This window comes from Vombatus ursinus, unplaced genomic scaffold (genome assembly GCF_900497805.2).
Source record: "Vombatus ursinus unplaced genomic scaffold, bare-nosed wombat genome assembly UNPS02010639.1, whole genome shotgun sequence".
Lineage (NCBI taxonomy): Eukaryota > Metazoa > Chordata > Mammalia > Diprotodontia > Vombatidae > Vombatus > Vombatus ursinus.
Genome location: NW_020950417.1, coordinates 1,710,746 through 1,737,098, shown reverse-complemented (window position 1 = coordinate 1,737,098; position 26,353 = coordinate 1,710,746). Strand labels below are relative to the sequence as shown.

Here is a 26,353-nt window from a genome sequence, read left to right as displayed (position 1 = left end):
TCAGGTAAACAAGAACCAGGATAAACAGTGAAGTCCTCTGCCTGAATTTAACTGGCTTATTCAACTTTGAGACCTCAAGCCCCTAACACACACAAAACAAACTGCTTAGATAAAACAAAAATTTTTATTTAAAATGACATTCATACACAACACATACTACACCCTGTAATTCAGCAGGGAGCTCAGCCTCCCAAGCACACACACACACCCCTTTCTGAAAAGGCAAACCTATCTGTCACCATCAATGAAAGGCTAACGCTTTGAGCCTCCAGCCCCAGATCTACTTTTTGTAGATCAGTGGGTCTTATATATTGTCATGGTGTCTTTTTCCTTGAGAGCTCTCATGGCCCCGGAGCCCCCTACGCAAAAAAGATGCAGCCGGTCTTGAAGAAGTGGCCAAACCGCCAAGTATTCCAAAGCCAGGAAGATGCTAGGATTCTCTAGAAGCATCTCTCATAGAAGGAACTGAGAGAAGGGCCCAGAAAACAAGAGAAGTTTCACTCCTAATTTACTGTTCAGAGCCCACAGCTCCAATCTCTTGAGCCTATTTGAGAAGCAATGTTCTGGCCCCAGGCCCCAGCTTCTCCCCTCTCCTGGGGGAGTCCAAACGTCATAAGACCCCAAGTGAGGGTTAAGTTCAGAACACATAAAGGGAGATATTCACTCTTGGAAGCTTAGCCATGTCTGTTGGTAAGAAGTTAGTGATGGGGAACAGGCATCCACCTGCCTGATTCTAAAGAGATGGGGTTTAGAAATCTTAAATATGGTCCAGGCAAGCCCATCAGTGATGGCAGAAGGGAAGGCAGGACAGGGTTATTGCTCCACTTCATTCATAAACACACACAGAAGCCCTGGCTGGAGGTCATCATTTAAAAAAATCCTAGGAGGAGATGAACTAAAAAAATAAGTAAGGCATCCTGTGAAATTTATAAACATCAGGAAGTCAGAGTCCAGCGGAATCCAAAAAGGACAAACTCAGAAGACAGAAGAGATAGGTTGGGATCACACCAAAAATGATGATGTCTGTCGGAATTCTCCCTAGGAAAACAAAACTTCAAGTGAATTCCCTGTAATTCCCACTGACTAAATAGTCCCATCATCACAAACTAGAAACCCCATCCATTCTGGCAAGACGACCCTCCCCCCTTCTTTCCCAAAGGCCCACACCCTCCTGTCCAAACCCAGCACACTCACATCACTGCGGGCGGAAGGCTGGCTATAAATTACTTTCTTACTGGTGGTCCTGAAAATAAATCAGCAAAGATAGATGGTCAGTCCTCTCACCCCTGATATGCAGTTTAAAAGCCAGATAATGCCCCACTTCCAACCTTACAGGGTACCAGGAATGGAGTATTTCAAGACATATAGAAGCCCATGAACCCAGTAGTCCTCCCTCCCAGGCTGGGCCCCTCCCACCATCTCCATCCCCAGCCCCATCCCCAGCCCCATCACAGGTCTGGGTTGTAGCTCCCATCTCCTTGCTCTCAGTTTCGGAAACTCCTATTGGTTAAGGGCAATTGTAAGTGCCTGATAAGAAAGGAGAGCCCAGCACTTCACTCACCCTTTACTTGTTCCTGAAAGAAAAGGAAAAATAGGGCCATAAATATCAGGCAACACTCTGCTTGATGCTCTTCCAGGTCCACCCGGTAGGATATCCCCCCTCCCTAACCCTACCCTACCCCACCCCCACAGAGGACTAAATAATGTAACTGCTCTAGAACCCAGGCAAGATCCATCACTTTGTGGGAAGTGGGGATGAGTGACAGGGAAAGAAGAGAAGGTGAAAAACAGCAATGGAGAATGGGGTAGGCACTTACTGCTGAAATAGCCTCGAGAGTAGGCAAACCAGACGCCAAAAATCAGGAGCCCGAGGAGGATTAGCGCCACGATTACAGCTGCCACAATGCCCCCTACATTCGGTTCCGCTGTAGAACAAAATTGGAGGCATCAGGAACCTGTTGCCCAAGGCCTTTTTCCACCAGCCTTGGCAACCCAAGCCGCCTTCAATGCCAAACAAACACAAAGCTGGGGAAAGACACTCGCTCACGAACTCCCTAGCCCTGCTTCATAGAGACTTGGTATCCCATCCCTGCCCACCTCTTACTCACCAGCTTCCATTCGTACAATCTCTGAGGTCTTGGCATTCCCAACCCCATTGTATGCTTGGCAGGAATACTCCCCTGTGTCGAAAGCTGACAGGGGTTCAAACACCTGGAGGAGAGGACATAAGTCAGCCTCTTGCTCCAAGGAGAGAGAGCCCAGGCCTCTCCCAAAGTTCAAGGGAGTCAGCTCAATTTCCTTTTCCCACTTTTGCACCAATCCCGAGGACCTATGACCCTCATACCAGTTCCCCTGTCTTAGAGTCGATGGTATAGGAAGAATTGATGAAGGCACGGGTCTTCTTGGGATCCAAAGGCATCAGAATCCCATCCTTGAACCACTGGTACTGAGGGGGTGGAGAACCATCCTCCTCAGAACAGGTCAGCACAACTCGATTTCCAATGGTGGCTGAAGATGGAATGCTGACTGTGGGCTTTGATGGGGGCACTAGGAAGAGAAGGAGGGACACCGATCTTAAGCACAAGGTAGGGGTAAGAAGAGAGCTGGTCACTGACAAACAGCACCCCCTGGAGGGCTCTATAACCAAAACCCACAAACACCAAAGAACAAGAAAGAGAAGGAAAGGGAGGAGTGATGAAAGCTTGCATTGGAATATTTTATTCTTTTAAAATGTGTGTATGGGGCAGCTAGGTGGCACAGTGAATAGAGCTCTGGCCTTGGAGTCAAGAGAACCTGAGTTCAAATCCAGCCTCAGGCACTTAACACTTACTAGCTGTGTGACCCTGGGCAAGTCACTCAACCGGGATTGCCTCATCAAAAAGCAAAAAAAAAAAAAAAAAAAAAAAAAAAAAAAAAAAAAAAAAAAAAAGTGGGTATATATAACATAACATACATACATACATACACACATACATATAAAATCTTACTTGAATCCTGACAGTAGGCTACCCTTGACTGTAGGCAAGTCAGGCTTAGCCATGATAGAAAGCTGGAATCCAGTTCTCCTGGATTCTAGCCATAATACTCCTCAGTCTCCATATTCCTTTGGCCTGATGCCCCCCAATTTCTATATGATTTGAGAATTCCCTCTCCCTGCCCCATCCCATGCACCAAAAGGTTCATTTCTGGGTCCCTCTTGCTTTGGCATTTCCAGCAATTGCCTCCCTTCTAAGCCTTGGAATTTCACTTAGAAATGAAGGAAGAAGACAATGAACCTTGAAGAAGGAGGGTTAGGAGAGGTCATGTTGTGGCTTTGTTTCTTTTTTGAATGCTTCCATACCTAACACAAGGAGCTCCACAGTGATCTCTCCATACTCTCTTCCACCATTTTCAGTGACCATACATGTATACAACCCCGAGTCCTTTCGGGTCACAGAATGGAAAGAAATACCAGTCTGGGAGAAGACGACCCGGCCTTCGTAGGAAGCTGTGGTTGCCAGGAGATAACAATGAAGGGAGAAAGACTAAGACTGAAAGTAGAAATGACACACCAAATTCATAAGCACCCCTAAATCCAAAGGGCCCAGAGAGCCTTCTCTCACCACCCCCACAACATCTAGCAGAACAGCTAGAGGGGCTATCTTGACACTAAATTGGCTCCACGTTTTCCTCTGAGTTATGGCACAATTGCTTCTACCACAGACTTGAGCACTTTGGGGATTAGGGAAGCTGTCAAGAGGACCCCAGTGTGGGGCAGCTAGGTGGCGAAGTGGATAGAACACCGGCCCTGGAGTCAGGAGGAGCTAAGTTCAAATCTGACCTCAGACACATAACACTCACTAGCTGTGTGGCTCTGGGCAAGTCACTTAACCCCAGCTGCCTCACCAAAATAATAATAAATAGATAAATTAAATTAAAAAAAAAAAAAAGAGGACCCCGGTGACTCACCAGTGATCTTGCTGTCGTAGCAAACCAGGCTGGTTGTGCTTCCCCGAACAAACTTCCACTCCACACGGGGTGAGGAGAAGCCCACGTAGGAACAGTGCAGTGTGGCAGCTACAGGAAGATGACGAGTGAAGCTAGGGCGCAGCAGTGAAGTGAAAAGGGAACCCCTAATGCCCACGTACGAGGCCTGCTGCCTTCACTCCCACTCCTAAAGCCATTCCATCCCCTTCCATCCCCCTACCCCACCACCTCCCACCTCATCCCACTCACGTTGATTCTCATCTACTTTAACTTGCTGTTGAGAAGTATAGACTGTGACACCGCCCAATGCTGAACAATCTGCAGGGGAGAAAGGTGAACGAGGTCAGGTAAAAAAAAGAAAAAAACATGACGAAAGAAGAGAAACACCTGGTAAAAAGGCAACTAGGATAGATGAATGATAAATATTAAGAACCACTTACACTACTCAACCTAGCCTCTAACCTCCAATTACAGCTTTTATAATTCATATTTACATAAAGCTTTGAGGTTTGCAAAGTGTTTTTCGCACAACAAACCTGCGAAATGGGTAATTTAATTATTTACTATTGAGCAGCTAGGTAGCACAAAAGGCCAGGCCTAGAGTCAGGAAGACCTGAATTCAAATCTGGCCTCAGACACTTACTGAAGCTATGTGACCCTGGGCAAGTCCCTGCAACTGTTTGCCTCAGTTTCCTCATCTGTAAAATGGAACAAAATAGCACCTACCTCCCCAAGGCTATTGTGAGGATCAATGAGGTCATATCTGTAAAGCGCTTAGCAGAGAGCTTGGCATATCATAGGTGCTCTACAAATGGTTGTTGTCATCATCGTCATCATCATTTCCCAGAGGAGAAAACAGGGCCAAGGCAGTTAGCTCAGTGATGTGTCCAAGGACACAAGCGTCACTGCCAGGATTTGAACTCGGGTGTCTCAATTCTAAATCCAACATTCTTTTTGTTTTGTTTTGTTTTTTAAGGCAATTGGGGTTAAGTGACTTGCCCAGGGTCACACAGCTAGTAAGTGTCAAGTGTTTGGTCTGAGGCCAGATTTGAACTTGTGTCCTCCTGACTTCAGGGCCAGTGCTCTATCCACTGCGCCACCTAGCCGCCCCTTTAAATTCAACATTCTTGCCACTATAACCCTCTGGAGGAGTTTCTCTTGTGCTGAAATTTCCAGGGAAGATACCATCACTCTCCTCTTTCATCACTTCCTAAGACTTGCAACCCATTTTCATTAAAAAGGTATCCCTAATATCTGGTTTAAAAATATTTCCTACAATTTCAGTTCAATTATTCTTCTCTCAGTGAAGATGAAAAACACAGCTTTTCACAAAACTTCCTTCATTTCTAACTTGTTTCCCTGTGACAACAAAAATCCCAACTGGATGATTACCCAAGAACCACCTCTAACATGACATTTGATTGGCTCAATCATTTGCTTAACAAATAATTACTACTCAATACATGCTGTTGAAGTAAACTGTGGTCAGATTCAAGATGGCTAGAAGAAGAGGAAGTAAAGCCTAGCTCTTCCATCAAACCTCCTCCACAAAGACCTAGAAAATATACCAAGATTGAATTCCAATTGGGAAAGGTAAGAAAAAGTTACAGTGAGTCATTTTTCCAGTCCAGGGTGACTTGAGGAGATAGACAGAGAGGTCTGTGGACACTAGGGTCTGGATCCGGCCAGGATAGAGCCACGTACACCAGCACCCAGGGAATGAAAAAGAGCTGAGACTAGGCACCAGAGGTCAAGAAGCACTTAAGGAGGAAGGGATTCCAGGGATCGCACTCTAGGGTGCAGGAAGAATGTCAGTTGGCAGCTTCGTCATTCATCACCCGATCCCCAAGAGAACTGAAGGGGAGCCCTGCCAATAGAGGTGGTGGAGCAGAGCAATCACATCACTTTTGGAGCTCCAAACACTTGCAGGCCTCAGCCTGAGCTGTGAAAATAGAAGGACACAAGAGGATAGAAACTCAGAGTATATATTCCCCAAAAAAGTGTTCAGAGCTCAGCTTGAACATCAAGTGCTAAATCAGGAAACAGTCTGGAAGAATGAGCAAACAAAAAAGGAACTCCACCAGAAAGTTATTATGGTGACAAGAGAAGCTCAAGACACAAACCCAGAATAAACAAACTATCTACAAGCAAGGCTTCAAAGAAAAATACAACTTGAACACAAGTCCAACCTGAATTCCTGGGAGAATTAAAACAAGAATTTTTTTAAAGTGTTAAAATAGGATTTTAAAAACCAAAACAGAGCAGTAAAGAAAAAAAAATAGGAAAAGAAATGAGAGCTATGGAGGAAGGCTAAAAAAGAGAATAGCTTGGAACAATCTTACCGAAGAAAATAACTCTCAGAAAATTAAAAGAGACCAAATTGAAGCCAATGATTTCATGGAACAGTAATTACTACTGGAAGCAGGGAAAAGGTGGAAGGGAAGAATAGTATATTGGCAACTGTACAGCATTTTATATTTTTCAAAGTATTTTAATAGGCATCCCATTTGATCCTCAAAATAAACTTGAGAAACACAATGACCAATCATAATTCCAAAGGACTCATAATAAAACATGCTATCCATCTCTAGACAGAGAGCTGATGGATTCAGAGTGCAAATTGATGTTCATTTTTCTTCTTTCTCTTTCTTCCTTTTTGACATGGCTAATGCAGGGATCTGTTATGCTTAATTATACATATTTGCAACGATTTTGGGTTTGTTTTTTTTTTTTTTCATTTTCTCAATAGGTAAGAAAGGGTAAGAGAGAGTAAATTCAAAACTGAAAAGAAAACAAAATTGAATTTTAGGAAGGAGAGCCAAGATGGTAGAGTGGTAGGAAGCAGTATACAGTGAAGCAACCCTCCATAAAACTCCTCCAAATAGATGTAGAAAATGTACTAGAGGGGCAGCTAGGTGGCGCAGTGGATAGAGCATGGGCCCTGGATTCAGGAGGACCCGAGTTCAAATCTGGCCTCAGACACATAACACTTACTGTGTGACCCTGGGCAAGTCACTCAACCCCTAATGCCTAACCAAAAAACAACAAACAACAACAACAACAAAGAAAAGAAAAGAAAATGTACCAGACTAAATCCTGGTAGGGAAATCCAGAAAAAGTCACAGTCATTTTCCCAGCCCAGCTCCACATAGGGAGATAGAGAGAGGAGTCTGCTGACACTGGGGACAGGGTCTGGCCAAGAGGACATGTCCAGGTAGGGGCTGTGCACCTGACCAAGAAGAGGTCTCGGACCCACACCAGAGCATCATCAGATCCATATTGGAGCACCTCAACAGGGAGAGGTGCAAACTGGTAGCTTCTTTACCCACTACCCAGTTCGGAAACACACATCCAGGGCAGACTGAAAAGGGGAGTGGCATTTCCAGACAGGGAGCCCTCGGGTAGTGTACAGAGAAGGGAAGAAGTTCAGAAACAACAGTGTGGTTTAGACGTCAGGAGCAGAGTAATCAGGGCAAGAATCTCAGACCAAAGGGGAGCCTACAGTTCTGCCACTCTGAACCAACACAGCTTCAGTTTCAATCATTCCTCTGACACAAACCGAGGTGATGTATTTACAGAGCTCTGACCAGCAATCAGACTTTGCCTGGATCAGACCACAGAAAGCTTTCGGGTACCCAGCCTATCCCTGAGATTCTGGATAATTCAACACTCAAAACCCCAACAAAATGAGCCCAAACCTTCCCTCCAGAAGTGCAGCAGAATCCAGAACTAACATTAAGGATGACGTTAGGAAACAGGATGAAGAATGAACAAAACAAAAAAGAATCCTACATAAAGTGCTATTATGGTGATAGATACAAAACCAGAAGAAGACTCCAAAGTATCTTTGGACAAAGACTCCAAGAAGGTGACTCCAAAACATCTATAAGCAAAGCTTTAGAGAAAATACAGCTTAGGCAAAAGTTCACCTAGAATTCCTGGAAGAAATTAAGCAAGTATTTAAAAAAAAAAAAGTTAAAAATGTTTTTGTTTTTTTTAAATAATTGAAATGGGGGCAACTAGGTGGAGCAGTGGATAGAGCACTGGCCCTGGAGTCAGGAGATTGAGTCAAATCCAATCTCAGACACATAATACTAGCTGTGTGACCCTAGGCAAGTCACTTAACCCCAATTGCCTCACCAAAAAAAAAAAAAGAAAAAAAGAAAAAAAAGAAAGAAAGAAATGAAATGAGAATACTAGAAGAGAAAACTGGGTAAGAAATGAAAGCTATGGAAGAAAGAAATCGTGGCACAGAAGGTACAAAACCTTGCCCAAGCAACACACTTCCTAAAAATTAGAATGGATCAAATAGAATCCAATGACTCCATGAAATAACAAGAAACAGTAAAAGAAAGTCAAAAGACTGAACATATAGAAGAAAATGTAAGTTATCTCATAGCAAAAACAACTGAAAAATTGATCAAGGACAAAAAAATTTCAGAATCAGTGGACTATCTAAATACCATGACTAAAAAAAGAATTTAAACATCCTATTTCAAGGTATCTTAAAAGAATCCAACCAAAAAAGTATGACTATCTCAATATATGCAGAAAAAGCTTTTGACAAAATACAACACCCATTCCTATTTAAAAACACTCAAAATGATAAGTATTATTTATCTAAAGCCAAGAGCAAGCATTATCTATGATGGGGATAAGCTTCAAGCCTTACCAATAAGATCAGGGGTAAAACAAAAATGCCCGTTATCACCACTATTATTGAATATTGTTCTAGAAATGTTAGCTATAGCAATAAGACAAGAAAAAGAAATTAAAGGAATTAGAATAGAATGAAGAAGCAACACTATAACTCTTTGCAGATGATACGATGGTATACCTAGAAAATTCTAGAGAATCAACTAAAAAACTACTTGAAATAATTAACAACTTCAGCACAGTTGAAAGGTATAATAGAATTTCACATAAATCATCAGCATTTCTCTATATTACCAACAAAATCCAGCAGCAAGAGAAAGAGAAATTCCATTTAAAATAACTGCAGCCAATATAAAATACTTAGGAGTTTACCTGCCAAGACAAACCCAGGAAGTATATGAACATAATTACAAAACGCTTTTCACACAACTCAGATCTAAACAACTAGAGAAATAGTAATTGCTCATAGGTAGGCAAAGCCAATATAATATTAATGACAATTCTACCAAAATATTCAGTGCTATACCAAATTACCAAAAAAGTATTTCTGGAACTAGAGAAAATCAACATAATTCATCTAGAAAAACAAAATAATACACAGTAGTAAATGTCCATAGTAATCTAGTGTTTGACAAAACCAAAGATCCAAGATTTTAGGACAAAAAAAATCACTATTTGACAAAAATTGATGGGAAAACTGGAAAGCAGTCTGGCAGAAACTAGGTATAAACCAACATTTCCTACCATATACCTTGGTCAAAATATAAAGTCAAAATGGGTACAGGATTTAGACATAAAGGGTGATGTTATATGCAAATTTGGGGAGCATGGAACATTTTATTCAGATTTATGGATAAGGGAAGAATTTATGATCAAAGAAGAGATAGAAAGTATTACAGGATGTAAAATGGATGATTTTCATTACATCAAATTAAAAAGGTTTTGCAAAAACAACACCAATGCAGACAAGATTAGAAGGGAAGCAGGAAACTGGGGAAAAAAACTTTCAGCAAGTTTCTTCGATAAAGGTCTCATTTCTCACATGTATCAAGAACTGAGTCAATTTTGTAAGAATGAGTCCTGGGGGCAGCTAGGTGGCGCAGAGGATAGAACACTGACCCTGAAGTCAGGAGGACCTGAGTTCAAATCTGGCATCAGATCAAACACTTGACACTTGCTAGCTGTGTGACCCTAGGCAAGTCACTTAACCCCACTGCCTAACCAAAAAAAAAAAGAAAAAGAAAAAGAAAAGAAAAAGAAAAAAGAAAAATAGAATAAATTTTTAAAAAGGGGGGGGCAGCTAGGTGGCGCAGTAGATAGAGCACTGACCCTGGATTCAGGAGGACCTGAGTTCAAATCTGACCTCAGACACATGATACTCACTAGCTGTGTGACCATGGGCACATCACTTAACCCCACTGCCTAGCCAAAAAAAAAAAAAAAAAAAAATTTAAAAAAGAACGAGTCCTTCCCCAAATGATAGATGGTCAAAGGATATGTAGGCAGTTGTCAGGTGAAGAAATCAAAGCTATCTATAGCCATATGAAAAAATGCTCTAAATCACTATTGATCAGAGAAATAAAAATTAAAACAACTCTGTAGTACCACCTCACCTTTATCGCAGATTGGCTAATATAACAAAAAAGAAAAATGACAAATATTGGAGGGGTATGGAAAAAATGGGACACTAATACACTGTTGGTGGAGTTGTAAATTGATCCAACCATTCTGGAGAGCAAGTTGGAACTACGCCTTAAGGGCTAAAAAATTGTGCACACCCTTTGACCTAGCAATATCACTGCTAGGTCTGTAAGATTAAAAAAACAAAAAAAAAAGGAAAAGGACCCATACATACAAAAATATTTACAGCAGCTCTTGATGTGGTAGCAAAGAATTGGCAATTGAGGGGATGCCATCAATTGGGGAATGGTTGAACAAGTTGTGGTATATGATTGTGATGGAATACTACTATGCTTGCTATAAGAAATGATGAGTAGGATGCTTTCAGAAAAACCTGGGAAGATTAACATGAACTGATGCAAAGTGAAATACACAGAACCAGGAGAACATCGTATACAGTAACAGCAATATTGTATGACGATCAACTATGAATGACTTAGCTATTCTCAGAAATACAATGATCCAAAACAATTCTGAAAGACTTATGATGAAAAATGCTATCTACCTCCAGAGGAAGAACTGATGGTGCATGAATGCAGATTGAAGCATACTTTTTTAAACATTCTTTATTATTCCTGTTTTTTTGGTCTGTGTTTTCTTTTGCAACATAAGTAATATGAAATGTTTTGCATGACTAAATATGTACAATTTATATAAAATTGTTTAACTTCCCAAGAAGGGGAGAGGGGAGGGAAAGAATTTGGAACTCAAAATTTTTTAAAATAGGGGCCAGCTAGGTAGTGCAGTGAATAGAGCACCGGCCCTGAAGTCAGGAGGACCTGAGTTTAAATCTGGCCTCAGACCAAACACTTGACACTTACCAGCTGTGTAACCCTGGGCAAGTCACTTAACCCCAATTGCCTTAAAAAATTTTTTTTAAATGAATGTTAAAGTGTTTTGTTTACATGTAATTGAAAAAAATATAAATTAAATTAAAAAAAGATTTCTTAAAAGATAACTGTCTGGATCTCTTAGAACTACCTCTTAGAACCAGAAGGCAAGGTGGAAAAAGAATCTACCATTTATGTCAGGAAAGAAATCCCAAAATGAGAATTCCCAGGAACATCACAGTCAAAATTCAGATTTTCTAGGTCAAAGAAAGATGACTGCAAGAAGCCAGAGGGAAAAAATAAAAAGAATTTAACTACTGAGGAGCCACAGTCAGGCTCACCCATGATTTAACAGCCACCACTATACAAAGGAGAAGCAAACTTGGAAGACAATATTCCAGGAGGCAAAGGATATGGGCTTAGGACTAAGAAGAACTTTTTCTAACAATTCCTGATGAACAGATCAGAACTGTGAACACATTTTGAAGTTCAAACACAGAAGTGAAGAGCAACTTAAGAAGATAGCCATTAATGAACAATGATAATGGACTAAACAAGGATAAAATCCTTACATTCAAATATGCGGAAATGATACCTGTGTCACCTCTAAATCCTATCATCATCAGGGCAATTAGACAAGGCCTCAGGAGTGGTTCAGTTATCTCCTGATGATCTTAGGAGAATAGACAGAGGAAGACCCACATACGGAGGAAGAGGTGGAATAGAGAAAAGATGGTTAGGGAAAATGATCTCACACAATTAAGATACACAAGTAAACATCTATACAAATAAGGAAAGGATTGGGGAAAACAGCTGACACTTAAACCTCACTCTCATCTGAACTGATGAAAAGGAGGAAGGATAAACTTTTATACACACACACACAGGTGGTTACAAAAATATTTCACTCAACTGGGAGAAAGGCAAATGGGAAAACAGAAAAGGTGGGAATCAGAGGAAGGATGGATTAAGGGAAGGTCAGTCCTAAACAAAACAAACTCTAAGAATGGAAATAAATAGATCTTTTTGGCTCTTTTTGAAGTGGCAAAGAATGAGAATCTAAGAGTGCCCATAAATTGGAGAATGGATAAAGAAAAGTTATGAAATATAAGTGTGATAGAATACTATTTTGCTATAGAAATAATAGAGAGTGTTTCAAAGAAACCTAGGAATACTTGTATGACCTGCTGCAGAAAGAGGTAAACAGAACCAGAACAATTTATACAATGACAACAATGTGATATAAGCAAACAACTGAAAGAATTAGGAACTCTTATCAGCGTAATGACCACCTGTTATTCCAGAGGATTAATGATGAAACACGCTACCTACCTCACTACAGAGAAGTGACGGGGCTAAGAAGGAAGAACGAGATAAATATCTTTTTGGACGTGGCCAACGTGGAAATTTGTTTTGACTACATATACTTGTAATGGGTTTTGTTTTTCTTTTGTTCACATTTAGAGCAGGGTGAGAAGGTGGATTTTTACTGATCGATACAAACTATTTTTTATAATAAAATTGAATTCTCAACACTTACTAGCTGTGTGACCCTGGGCAAGTCACTTAACCCCAACTGCCTCACCAAAAAGAAAAAACAAATAAAATAAAATTGAATTAAAAATAATACTGAGAAGTAGGAAGACTAAGTATTATCTTCATTTTTTATTAATTAAAACAACTACCACTTGAGTGGCACTTGAAGATTTACAAAGCATCTTACATATATAAACTGATTCCACTAAATGGAGTAGCTAAAGAGAAGGGAAGGCAGCTAGACAACCGCAGATCCAGATGCAGAAGGGGCTTTAGTGGCCAGCTACTCCTACTCCCTCACTACAGACCTCGTGAGGCTCAGAACCTGCCCAAGGCATCAGAATCAGGAGTTAAACCTAGAGCTGTACTACATGGATTTTGGGAGGCAAGGGGGGGGGGACGCCAGGGAGGAAACAGGTCTAATTAAAAAACATCTACTGGGGCAGCTAGGTGGCTCAGTGGATAGAGTCCAGGTCCTGGAGTCAGGAGGACCTGAATTCAAATGTAGCCTCAGACAAGACACTTCCTAGCTGTGTGACCCTAGGCAAGTCACTTAACCCCATTGCCTAGTCAAAAAAAAAAAACAAAAAAAAAAACTACTGTCAATGTCTAGGAATGAGCCCAGAAAATAGTTTAGAGATGGGAAAAAGAACAAAGTGGTCTATTTGAGAAGGAGTAATACACCAACTCCTTCTCTTTTCATACTTACTTTCACTCAAGACGAAACTCATGTTTATGTTCTTAACAAAGGGAAGAATTCATCAAATTCATGAAGTATTTTTTTATTTAGTGGTCTTTCCCCAAGATTAAATAAGGACTTCTGTCTTCATTGAGGCTATTAGCACATGAAATTGTCTTTGATGGGCCTGAATACCAGATATGAAACTTACCACTTAGAAATTTAAGTGTATATGTGAAATATAAACACTTTCTTCTTCTATGGAACCTAATTAAAGCATATCCCTTACTTAAAATAGCAACTAGCCTTGAGAATAGAAACTATAGTTCTAATTTTAGTGTAACAGATACATATAGATGCCATATATATACTTAGATATTACACCCACAATTATAGTCATAGAGTTTATATATTCTTCTTTCCTATCACTACTGCCCTAGTCTAGACCTTTTTATTTCTTACCTCAACTATAGCAATCTTTTTTAAAATTATCTTCTTTCCTCACCTCCCTCTCTCTATTGAAAAAATAAAAATAATATTCTTCTGATAAAATATCCAGTCAAGCAAAACAAACTCCTATATTGGCCAAAAATGTGTTTCTTATTCTACATATTTATCACATCTCTGTTAGGAAATGTGTAATAGCATGAGTCATTATTGGTCCTCTGGAATCACGGTTCATCATTGCATTGATCAGAGTCCCTAAGTCCTGCAAAATTGATCATTTTGACAATATTGTTACGGTAAAAATTCTTCTCCTGGTTTTATTCATTTCATTCTGCATCAATTTTCAAGTCTTCCTGGGTTTCTCTGAAACTGTCCCCTTCATTGCTTGTTACACAACAATAGTATTCCATTACATTTATATACTGTAATTTCTCCAATAGGACACTCCTATTACTCTCCAGTTCTTTGCCGCTACAAAAATAACTAATACAAATGTTCTTGTACATTTAAAGCCTTCTGTTCTTTCTTTGATCTCTTTGGGTTACAGACCAACTGCTCTCACAGTTTGTTTACAACTCATTATCTTTCCCCAAAACTGTCCCTCCTCCTAAGTCTCCCTCTTACTACTGAGTAAATTACCACTGTCCCAGGTCCCAGCTTTGCAACCTTGGTGTCATCCTTAACTCCTCAGTACCTTTTCACCCTCCAAATCTAATCTGTTGCCAAGGCCTGTTGATTTCACCTTTGCAGCATCTCTCAAATATACCTTCTCTCCTCTGACACTGCCAACCACTCTAGTGAAGGCCCTCATCACCTCGCACTTTGATTACTGCAATAGCTTGATGGTTGGCTGGCCTGCCCCAAGTCTATCCCCACTCCAATCCATCCTCTATTCAGCTGCCAAAGTGATTTCCCTAAATCCAGAGTCTCAAAAACGTCACCTCCCCTCACCTCAATAAACTCCAATGGCTACCTATCACTTTCATGACTAAATATAAAATCTTTTGGCATTTAAAGCTCTTCACAACCTGCCTCCTATTTTTCCAGTCTTCTTACACTATACACCCCGCCCCACTACATACGCTATGATCCAGTGACATTGGCCTCCTTGCTTACCATATGGTATCTCCCAACTGTCTGTCTTTTTACTCCCTCCCTCCTTGTCTCTACCTCCTGACTTCCAGGGCTTTCTGTAAATCTCAGCTAAAATTCCACTTTCTACAAGAAGCCTTTCCCAGTCCCCCTTAATGTTAGTGCCATCTCTCTAAGACTATTTCCAATTTACTCTGTATGTAACTTCTTTGTACATAGTTGTTTGCATATCGTCTCCCCGTTAGATTGTAAGCTCCTTGAGGGCAGGGGCTGTTTTTGCCTTTCTCTGTATTGCGGCACTTAGCACAGTCCTAACACACGGTAAACGCTTAACAGATGCTTCTTGACTTGATCAGGAGTGGCCTAGAGTACAAAGTAGTTAAGTGACTTGCCCAGGCTCCCAAAGTTGCTATCTATCACAGATGGGACTTGAACTGAAGTTCCCCTGGTTTAAAGGCTGCCTCTCTTTTCAATATGCCAAACTGCCTCTAATACAAAATAACCACAAAGTATTTTCAGGAGGCAGGGCACCGGTAGCTAGGGTAATAGCAATATCAAACAATGTTGTTTTCATTTTCTACCATATGATAAACAATGACAAAGAAATGAAGTGACTTGCCCGACAGTACTAGAACTCAGGTCTTCTGACTTAATCCAGAGTTCATTAGTAGAGGAAATCACTGAAATGAACCCTTTTCATTGTATTAAAGATCAAAGGTAAGCTTCTCACTGACAAAGTGCTTTATAGTCTCTGCCAAGATTACTCCACTCACCTTCCTTTCTCAGCCATCACAACATACCTCTCCTCTCAATTGGATCACACATATGTATTCAAAATAGTAACCATGACCTCATTTCCTTCCTACTCCAATGCCTTCAATTACTGCAGAATCTATTAGGAAGATTGTAGATGAAGAGCTAGCCTAGGCTAGGTTTTACAAGCTGCAGAAGCAACCAAAGTATCTTCTAGTCAGAAGCTTTCATGCACTTTGATTCCTGGCACCCATTTGTATTATGTCTGAATATACACTTCCCTTGTAAATAAGCCCTGAAAGTATGCACACTTGGATTCACTAATGTGTTGGCAAAGGAATGGTGGATGCTTGAAGTATTTCATGATAGTAGAAGTGACAGTTAAAGTGGACAAGTTTGTAAAGATCAAATATAGGGCTTCAGTTACTCAGAGCCATAAGTCAAGACATTTAAAGAATAGAAATGAAGTTAGTACTTGGTACACTTTCCCTTTTGGGCAAGTCTGTACAGTAACACCAGTTTCCAGGTAGCTGATTTGGTCAATCAACTAAGCAAGCACTCATTAAATGGATAGAGCGCTGGGACTGGAGTCACAAAGACCTGAGGTAGGGAGATCAATTAAGAGGCTCTTATAATATAAGAACACTTGCTATGTGAGGGGAGAGAAGATGGTATATACATAAGATGTGGAGGAAGAAACTTTTTGGGCAACTATTTGGATACGTGGGATGAGCCAGAGCAAGGAGTGTAGGATAACATCAAGGTTGTGAACCTGCACTACTGAAAGGAAGGTAGTGCCTTCCACTGGAATAGGAAAGTTCAGAAGAGGTGCAAGTTTTGGAAGAGATAATGAGCTCTGCATTGGCCATTCAGTTTGAGATGCCTATGGGATTTCGAATTCAAACTGTCCAAATGGCAGTCAGTGATGCAGAACCGAAGTTTAGCAGAGACAGACTAGGGCTAGATACGTGGATTTGGGAATTTCAGCCTGGTTCTCCCACAAGACCATTTCTGCATATGGGTTTTAATGAAAATACCTCTCAGAGTAGCTTTGTGTGTCTGTGTGTGTGTACACGCGCTCGAGCACATGAGCAGCTCGTGTGCACACACACTGAACACGGAGCAGCACAAAAACATTTCTGGCAGCCAGTTCAAAGACATAAAATCACCAGTGTGGAAGGGAAGAAGGGTATCATTCACTCCAAAGAGTCAAGGACAGCAGCAACAGGATGGAAGGAGGGATGGACCAAGCCAATCAAAACTCTTTCATTCTCATCACAGCAGTGGAAACACCTGTCAACGGTCCTTAGGTTAACCACTTTACCTTAATTGTCTGTGTATGCACATTAGCTCTTCTATTAGCCCACAAACTCCATGAGGGTAGAGACAATCTTATTCTTCTATATTGTCTTCACAGCGCCTAGCACTGTTGAATTGACACAATTTCCTAGATAAAACATTGCTATTTTTATAGAGTCAATGTTAAAAAAAAAAGACTACAATGATAGGGAAACTACAGGGTGGGGGAGGTGCTTTGGGGTAATTCCCAAAGACCCCCTCCAAGTTCAGTACGTATTTATGACGATGAAATTAAGGTACAATGAAAAAGTCTGGACACTACCCCACTCCCTTGAAGTTTATCATAATAGAATTCTGCTTGCATTTTCACTTCCTCTTATTATTCAAATTTCTTCCTCTTATGAAATTCCACTCCTCATAGGCATTATGTATTCATGTTACTGGGCATTAACAACAACAAAGTGTATAAAACAATACATCAAATGTTGGCTCTGTGCTTCTAAAATTATTAAACAGAGCACTGTATCCAATTCGGGGCTGAATCTTCACAAATTAACCCCATTAACCTCATCCTAGTCTTACTCCTGGATACAGTATGGTTGGAAAGTTCTAAGCCATTAAATTAATGAATTATAATTTTGTTTAGCTTTCTATTCTCAAGGAGGGAGAGGATGGGCCCAAAGAAAGAGGATATAAAGAAGGGTAACATGAGCATCTGTGAACCGAGAGAAAGGGGAGGGAGACAAACAATTGATGACTGAGAAGCAGTGCTACAAAGTGGCTAAAGAGCCAGTCTCAGAGTAAGGAAAACCAGGGTTCAAGTCCTGCCTCAGATACATTAGCTGTGTGACCCTGGACAAGGCAATTAGTACTCAAGCCTCTCTCTTTAGGATGAAGGGGTACCAGGGTACCAATCTGCATTGGCAGTTTTCTGTACTGATGAAATCACAAGTATATTTTAAGAAAGAAAAAAAATCAATGATGAAATATGTTAATTTACATTGCTTTGATTTTATATAACTGTAGAGATAGGCAGATATAATTATTTTGTCTCAGGATCTGCAGAGGAGTAGGTCACCTTGTTGATATGGGATAGCAATTATACATCTACCAACGGATTAAATCTAAGGACTAAATGCTGGTCAGAGCCAAAACCTGCGACCAATACCCTAGAAAGAAAACACACCTTTTAGAAGGAATCTTAATACGCAAGGCCAACTAGAGGGTCCACACTAAAAGATGGCTTAGGCATCAGACTGGATCACCTGAAACCAGTATAGAGTTGAAAAACAGTAGGGACAAATTTTTAGTTCTATGATTTCTCACAACCCATTTTTATAAATTGTAAACCGTTCCTCTTCCATTGTAAGAAAACCTTTCTATATTCATTTTCTCTTCATGATGAATAAGCAGAGGTAAGGTGAAATTCAAGAAGAAATACAGGGGACAGCTAGGTGGTACAGTGAATAGAGTACCGGCCCTGGAGTCAGGAGGACCTGAGTTCAAATCCAGCCTCAGACACTCAACACTTACTAGCTTGTGACCCTAGGCAAATCATTTAATCACACTGCCTAGACAAAAAAAAATAAAAAAATAAAAAAAAGAAGAAATACAGATGTTTGAATGCATATAGACCTAAATTTCGAAAGAACACTGGTCATTTAGACTGATCAACATTCTTGATCTGTAAGGTAGAAGAGTGATGAACTAACTGCCACAACAAAATTGGTCAAGAACCAGATTTAGTGTCAGTAATAGAGGAGGCCCTGGCTTGTGGCTGATGGCAAAAGTAGTCTCATTTGGAAGTTCTGTTCTTAGAAAAGTTTGGAAAATCAATGAAAATAGGGAACAGGAGAAGAATGGTAAAGAACAAGGCAGACACAGGTGAGATGGGGGAGACTGGGAAGAGTGAAATAAAAAAGGGAAGGCAAAAACAAAGACGGGGTGGGGGGAATAACAAAAAGTATACAAGAAAAGGGACTACAGTACAGAGTAAAAGGATCAATGGATACAAATAAAAAAAGAAAAAAAAAACGAAAGAATAGTGGATAAAGAATGAGACCAACTAACTAAGATTTGAGTGTATACAAGTCTAGGAAACGGAACAGAGGGAAAGTAAGGGCCAGAGAGTAAGATGTATGGGCTTGAGAAGTTTCTGGGAAGTAGAAATTTCAAGAAGACCAAGCAATATTGCTGGAATCTGGGCCTGGGGTTTTCACCTTCCCTCAACTCTTTCTGTTCTACTCCTACCTTCCTAGAAACAGGTGTCTTAACTACACTGCAAAAATATTGCTCTTGAAAACCAGGCTTAGCCCTTCCAACTGAGCCAGAAGGGTCTGATGCTAGTAGGTACTTTCCAAAAGACAAGGTAGGGCTAGGGCAGGGCAGGAATAAGTAGCATGAGAAGACCCAATGAGCCAGCCAACAGGCTGGGCTGAGCCCCAATCTGTCCATCCTTGGTTGAGTACTAAGTGATACAGGACCTGACATGGCCCAAGAAGGATGGCAAAGAGGGGCAGTAGCAGCAAAATGAGAGTTTTCACTCTCCCTCTCTGTCCCACCCTCTCAGTAGAATTTCCAGTTCTACCTGCTTAGCTCCTCCTCCCTGCATCCCTGCCAGGGGTGTGGGCCAGACCTGTCCAGGCATCATTACAAGAGACCCCACCCAACCCTCAGTCCTGGGCCTGGCGCCGTACTTCCTGTTTGTCCCTGCCCCTCCCCAACCTACAGCATCATCCCACCCCCACTTCAGAGAGCTGATTACCTAAACTGGACTTTAGACAGAAACCTCACCTATCAGAGAGTCACAGGCAGAATTCCCAGGGAAGGGCTAGTTTTAGTTCATGACTGTTCCTGTGGCTGGCCACTCAGCTGTCATGTGACTCCTGACCAAGACCAGAGCCAGACATTGAATCAGAGAGTTGGAAAAGCTTATAGGTTATCTAGTCCAACCTCCTACTCAATGCAAAAATTCCCCTATGTGAAAGGTGACCATCTAGGCTCTGTTCAAACTGTTGTAAAGTAAAACAGACTCTAGGGTCAGATCTAAATCCTTACAGTAACTCCCTAATTCTTATGTATATGAGGAAACTTTAACTTATGACAAGCCATCTATTTCCTCAACCCACCACTGCAAGGTTGTGTGTGTGGGAGAAGAGGTATCAGATTTATTATCATGTCCACAAAACAAGTGCAAATCGGAAAGGATATATACACTGTTACCACTGTCTCCTTAGATTCAGGGGCCTCCTGTTAAGGAAAAGGAGGATATTTCCGTCATCTAAGGTCTCAGCCCAAAACAAAATCTTTAGCTACAAACCAAATGCCTACATCAGACTGTCAAAGCTGAAAACTCCTAAAAGGACTGGATTAAAAAAAAAAAAACTACCACCAACTTGGGGCCAATTGGATTAGTCCCTGAGCATGAGGAATATTGGAAACAGAAACAAAAAAGCAGAATGAAGGTGCCGGGGAAAAGAAAAGAAAAGCCAAGCTAGGAGAAGGAAAGGAGAGAAAAAATATGTTTCCTAGTTCTCCTAGCTGAGGCAACTAGGTGGCACAGTGGAGAGAGTGCTGGGCCTGTAGTCAGGAAGACTTGAGCTCAAAACTGGCCTTGGACAGGTGTGCTAGCTCTGTGTCCCTGGTAAGACCACTTAACCTGTTTGTTTCAGTTTCCTCAATTGTAAAATGAGGATAATAATAGTACCTACTTCCCAGGATTGTCGTGAGGAACAAATGAGATAACATTTGTAAAGCTCCTGGCATAGAGCAGGTGATTGGTAAATGTTTGTTTCCTTACTTTTTTATTGCCTGCCATAGGATTTAAAGGAAATTTTGTTCAAGGATAGGCCAAAGGTGAATGGGAGAATGAAGAAGGGAGGGAGGGAGAGAACTGATTCATCTTCCCAACCCCTCATTCCCGTTGGCATCTGTGTCCTGTCTCCTCCCACTCAAGGAAACAAGTACAGAGCAGGACAGGCCCCCACATCTCCAGCTACAGGAGGGCAATGAAGTTAATGAACCGTTAACCACATCTCTTATCTTACAGCTAGCCAGTAATAATCCCCAGAGGAACCCAGCTGTAGCCTAAAAACAAGCATTTCCATAACAATTACATGGAATTCAGGAAATAAGGCCAAAAAAAAAAATTGAATACAGCACAGGAAACATGGGGACACAGCTAACAGATAGACAGAACCAGGACCTGGGCAGCAAGTTCCTCTTCCTCCACCTGAAATGCCTGGCAACAGAAAACTAGGACCTGCACAAAATGGAACAGATAAAAGTTTCAATCCAAGTTCTTTCAAGCCCCATGTTCTCTACTATCCCTTAAATGCCACAAAACATTCTCCCATGTAGAATTACATCAGAACTCCAGCCTGACGAAGTCTGTGCTATGCTGGGAGAACTCCTGGAAAGGAGATTCTAACCACCTCACTTAGTCACTAGTTCTGCTAGTTCATAGCTCCCACTTTCCCAATATCTAGCCCCTAAGCTTCCTGTTTCTGTAAATCTCCAGTCTTTCCTTCTAATTTGGTCCTCAGAGGAAATGAGAATAGCAGGTTCCCTTCCTCCATATAATAACCATGAAGAAACTTCCCAGATTGAGAGTCAGCCTTTAATTCAACAAACATTAAGCAACTGATATGTGCTATGGCCACAAATATAAATAACATCACAATCCCTACACTCCAAAGAGCTCACACAATCTAAGAGACTTGGGCACGCCTATTTATCTTCTCCACTTGCCCCTGAGGACTATTATATTTTGGTGGTTGTATTCCCAGTGCCTAGTACAGTATCTTATACATAATAGACAATTAATAAACACTGGATGAATTAGCCTATACTTTCAACTGCCTTCCTTATCCTGAGGGGTATCCTTCTAAGAGAACTCCGATTTTTTCCAAACATTAGGTTCAGCTAGCATAGCCCATTGTGGAAACCCCCAAGAACTTATCTTTGACCATTAAAGCAGAAGAGGTGTGTTGGAGAAAGGGGGAAACACAGGCCAACACAGGCCTGAGGAGTGGCTCTCAGATGCTTTAAGCAGCCAAATGAGAGAAACAGTCACACCGGACTAAAATCCCAGGAGCAGCCCTACTTTCCGAATCTTACCAGTAGGGAGTTAGAAAAATACACTCCCCCCTCTGCTTCATCTTCGCCCACTAAATATCCCATGATGCTCTTCCCAGACTGATCTCAGTCATAGCATTCTCCACCCTAGCCGATTTCAGGAACCCAAGTAAAAGGGCTCAAATCTGAGGCAGTGATCACCTGATAATACTATCTTACATTTATACCTATTATCTTATTTCATCCCCACCAAAAATTTGTGAGGTAGGGAAGGTTAGGAATTTTTTTTTAAAACAAATAATTAGGAAATCCAGAAGTTAAAAGTGATTTATTTACTGAAGGACCCTGGTCTCCTGACTCTTAGCCTTATTCAATTTCACCATCCTCGGAACGTACTATGTCTTGTACTCAACTACACTCCTAAGTCAACTGTACTAAATCAATCTTAAGATTCAGTTCCTTTTACTTCACCCATAACTCTGAAGATCCTCATACTGCAGCAGCTGTTCGTCTATCCTCAGTTCTCCTCACTTCACCTTACATCAGTTGACGTAAGACTTCCCAGGTTTCTCTGAAACTGTCCTTTTCATAATTTCTAATGGTACAATAATATTCTGTATATTCATGTATCTTAAGTGATGGGCACTCCTTTAATTTCCTTCTTTGCAATAATAACAAGAGCTGCTATAAATATTTTTTGACCATATGAGTCCTTTCCTCTTTCTTCCATCTCTCCAGGTTATCTATTCCTCCATTCTGTAACCAGACTACAATAAGCCATCTAATAAAAAGTACTCCCAACTTGGGTCAAAATGCCTGAGAATTCCCACTAGATGCAAAAGAAACCAGGGAAAGAGGACAGAAAAGAAGAGTCCATGATTCATTAACTTTTGACCCCTTAAAGCCACTGGCTAGAGAAAGAGGAAGGCTAGAGTGTCAGATTGTCTCTGGTAATTCAAAGAAGACATTTTGTCTAAAAGGGCTCAACTTCTTGAATCTTAGCTATGGCACAAGGGACTTAAGCAAAACCAGTACATTTCTAAGGTATAAAGAGAGGACAAGGAAAAAGGAAAAGGAAGGAAAAAAAAAAGAAAGGGAAATGAAAGAGAAACCAAAGGGAAATGGGAAAAATAAGAAAAGAAAAAAGACACACAAAACAAATGTACCGTTTATACCACAAGCACAGATACTCAGTTAAGCCAGAAAAACATTCATATAACTCATTTTCATATATACAGGTGCAAATAGGCTGTGACACAGACTAACCAATACGCAAACCGGACAGCTAGCCTAAACGGACATATCTAAAGGCACAGGCCCCACCAAAAGTGTTTTCCATTGTTCCAGAGGAAAGGGAGTTTATGAAAGAAACAAAAACTCAGACCCTGGGGAGGAGGAAGGGCAGTGTTTTTCTGGGCTGGGAAAAAAGTCCATCCAATCCACAAACACTTCCCCCTCCCCAAGGGGAATGGTCAGTTAATCAACAACAAAGATAAAGTTCTCTAGACGTACAACAGTAGGAGAGGAGTCTGGGGATGCTCCGCCTGTTTGTGGAATTCCAAATTTCAACTTTAGTCCAATTTGGAAATAAATGGGTCCCTGAAGCAACAACCATGACTTTCAAATGGTAAGGAACTAAGACTAAATAAAAGACAGAGGGGGAGGGACGGCGCATTCCCATGAAATCCGGCAACTAGCTAAAGAAAAGGTCTCCTCGGCAACAGGATAGAAATCTTCACCCCCTTCTCTTCTCAATCCACAGTCGACCATAAGCTGTGACCCCAGCCAGGTGGTGCGAAGACTCAAAAGGCAATTTTTCGAGCTATTTCTCATATATGTGGGTCTGCCATTGAGTCCCCTCACTGAGTTGTATAAGTATATGGAGGAAATAAGCGGGTGGACACAACCCCTTATAGGATTGCGTATGTAGGTTATGAATAGAGGAAGGGAAGGGAATAAGAGTGCCTACTATGTGCCAAGCACTATGTATGTGTGTGTTGAGAGAGAGAGAGAGAGAGAGAGAGAGAGAGAGAGAGAGAGAGAGAGGAAAGAGAGAACACATAAAGGCAAAAAGCCCTTAGTAGGGCTGCAGATGGGGGAGTGGGGAGAAGCACGTTGTGTATGCATGAGGGGAGGGGCGAAAACATTTTTCCAGGTAAGGGCCGAGCCTAGGAGAGGGGTGGAGCACCCGACCCCCATCCTACTCCAACGATCCTCCTCAAAGCCCAGAATACTCACACAGGGTCGCCGCCGTGAAAAAAAAGAGAAGGTGCCTCTGCCCGTCCCGCTCCGCCATCCTGATCCCGATTCCGATCCGATTTCCAGATCCCAGCCGCTGGCCAAGGGGCCCAGAGTCAAGAGTAGCCTCTTCCCCAACCGCCTCGCCCAGACTGAACCACAGCCACCAGGTGGGATCCCGCCCCCCACTTCCCGCCCCTCCCGATTGGTTGGCGCTCCGCCCCAGGATAGTTTGATTGGTAGGGAGAGCTGCCAGGGATCTTGAGTGACTCACCGTAGCCAGGTGCAATCCCACCCAGCACCTAACTCCCAGTAGGATTGGCACAGTTCCAAGACCGAAACTTTTCTGATTGGTTTAGGCAAACGTCACTCCCTCTGATTAACTCGGAGCCTTCTCCAGGTGAGGGCCACTGCGATTGGACAGTATTTCTGTTGACGGTGAACCACGGAATGAACGGCTGGGGTCTGGGAAGAGGCGGGGTGATTTGGGTAGGGTTTCAGGTAAGAAGGCAAGGGAGGAGCCGCATGTCTGGGGACTCTATAGCTGATGTTCCTTGAATACCAGGAACATCCTTGGTACTGCAGAACAAAATCGTTAGACCGTGCGAAGGCTGTTTCCGTTGCAGATCTATTCTGTGTAACCTCTACTAGGTCTTTCTTGCTACATTCAAGGCAGTTATTTTATTCATGGCTTATTCATTTTATCACATTCTTCACAGGGCTTCTTCCAAACCTCTCTACTCAAGCCTCCAAATCCACCTTTGCCCCCATTGCTCTCAGCAGTTCACCTCACCTGCCATCTTGGCCATCCAATTCTAGCTCTCTTTACCCCCTCTCTTCCCTCTTCTACAATCGTTTGTGACTCATCTTACATGCTTGAGGTATGAGCTTAGGCAATCACTTCAATTTTCTGATCCTCACTTTATAAAATAAGGAAGTTCATCTAGATGATTTCTAAAGTCTGCTTTGTCACATTTATAATTTCTTACACGATGTTACTTAATGTGAGTTTCTTCCTTCTCTCTCAAAAGAAAAAGGTGACTTTCCTTCTTGCTAATCCCCAACCCAAATCATTACATTCTGTCCTGTTTCATGACCTTCTTCCAATCTGGCACTTCATAGGCTCATAGAATTGTAAATTTAGAGCTGGAAGGGACCTAGAAGTCATTCAGTCTAACCTCATTTTATAAATGAGGAATCTGAGACTCGGAGAGATTCAGTGACTTTCCCTTTAGAGTAGGGTTTGTTTCATTCTTATTTGTACCCTACCCCCCAACCCAACATAATGCCTGCCACAGTATTTAATAGAATGCTTGATTCACTGATTTACCAGAGTCACAAAGGTAGTGGCAGAACTGGGATTTGAATCCAGGTCCTCTAAATACAAATTCATCACTCTTTACAGTATACCACTTTGCTTTTGAAATGGGGACATTTACCCTTCTCCAATTTTGTGATACCTCTCACACAAGATTGAAGAAGGGAAATTGTCTCCATTTAAGAAAAAAAATAGGGGAAGAGGGTAGAGTGTGCAAGCTATAGGCTACTGGGCTTGACTTTGATTCCTTGGAAAAAATCTAGATCAACTGTAGAAAGAGATAATTGGCAAACAATTAGAAAGGGAAATGTTGATTACAAATAGTTAACATGACTTCCTAAAGAACAGGTCATGCCATATTAATCCCATTACTTTTTTTGTCAAGATTACTAAAATAGTAGATAAATGGAATGCTGTAGATATAGTTTACCTACATTTTAGCAAAAATTCTTTTTTCTAAATATTTTTTCTAAATATTTCTAAATATTTTCTAAATATCTAAATATTTTTAATTGACTTTTTTGGTTTTTCGCATTATCAGAATTCTGCAGCATCCTTTCCTGTCTCTCCCCTCTCCCTCCTAGAGAGCCGTCCCATTTAACAAATAGTATTTTTTTCAAGACAAGAAAGAGGGGGAAAAATCAGCACAATTGATCAATACATTGAAAAAGTTCAAAAACATGTGCAAAGCAGAGCACTTATGGACCTCCCATATCTACCAAAGTGAGTTGGGATAGTCCTCTCCTATCTCTTCTTTCAAGTCATGTTTGATCTTCATATTTC

The 26,353-nt window shown here is 41.3% G+C and overlaps 1 protein-coding gene across 1 annotated transcript; it reads right to left on the bottom strand.

The window, feature by feature from the left end:
• Positions 1 to 105: 105 nt before the first annotated feature.
• Positions 106 to 24,407, bottom strand: F11R (F11 receptor). Its single transcript, XM_027854848.1, has 10 exons — positions 24,253 to 24,407; positions 4,216 to 4,284; positions 3,949 to 4,056; positions 3,341 to 3,487; positions 2,345 to 2,547; positions 2,109 to 2,211; positions 1,818 to 1,925; positions 1,562 to 1,574; positions 1,195 to 1,243; positions 106 to 1,038 (listed from the first exon to the last, which is right to left on the bottom strand). Exons 1-10 carry the CDS (start codon positions 24,308 to 24,310, stop codon positions 1,003 to 1,005), a joined length of 894 nt encoding a protein of 297 aa, XP_027710649.1. The 5' UTR covers positions 24,311 to 24,407; the 3' UTR covers positions 106 to 1,002.
• Positions 24,408 to 26,353: the final 1,946 nt, after the last annotated feature.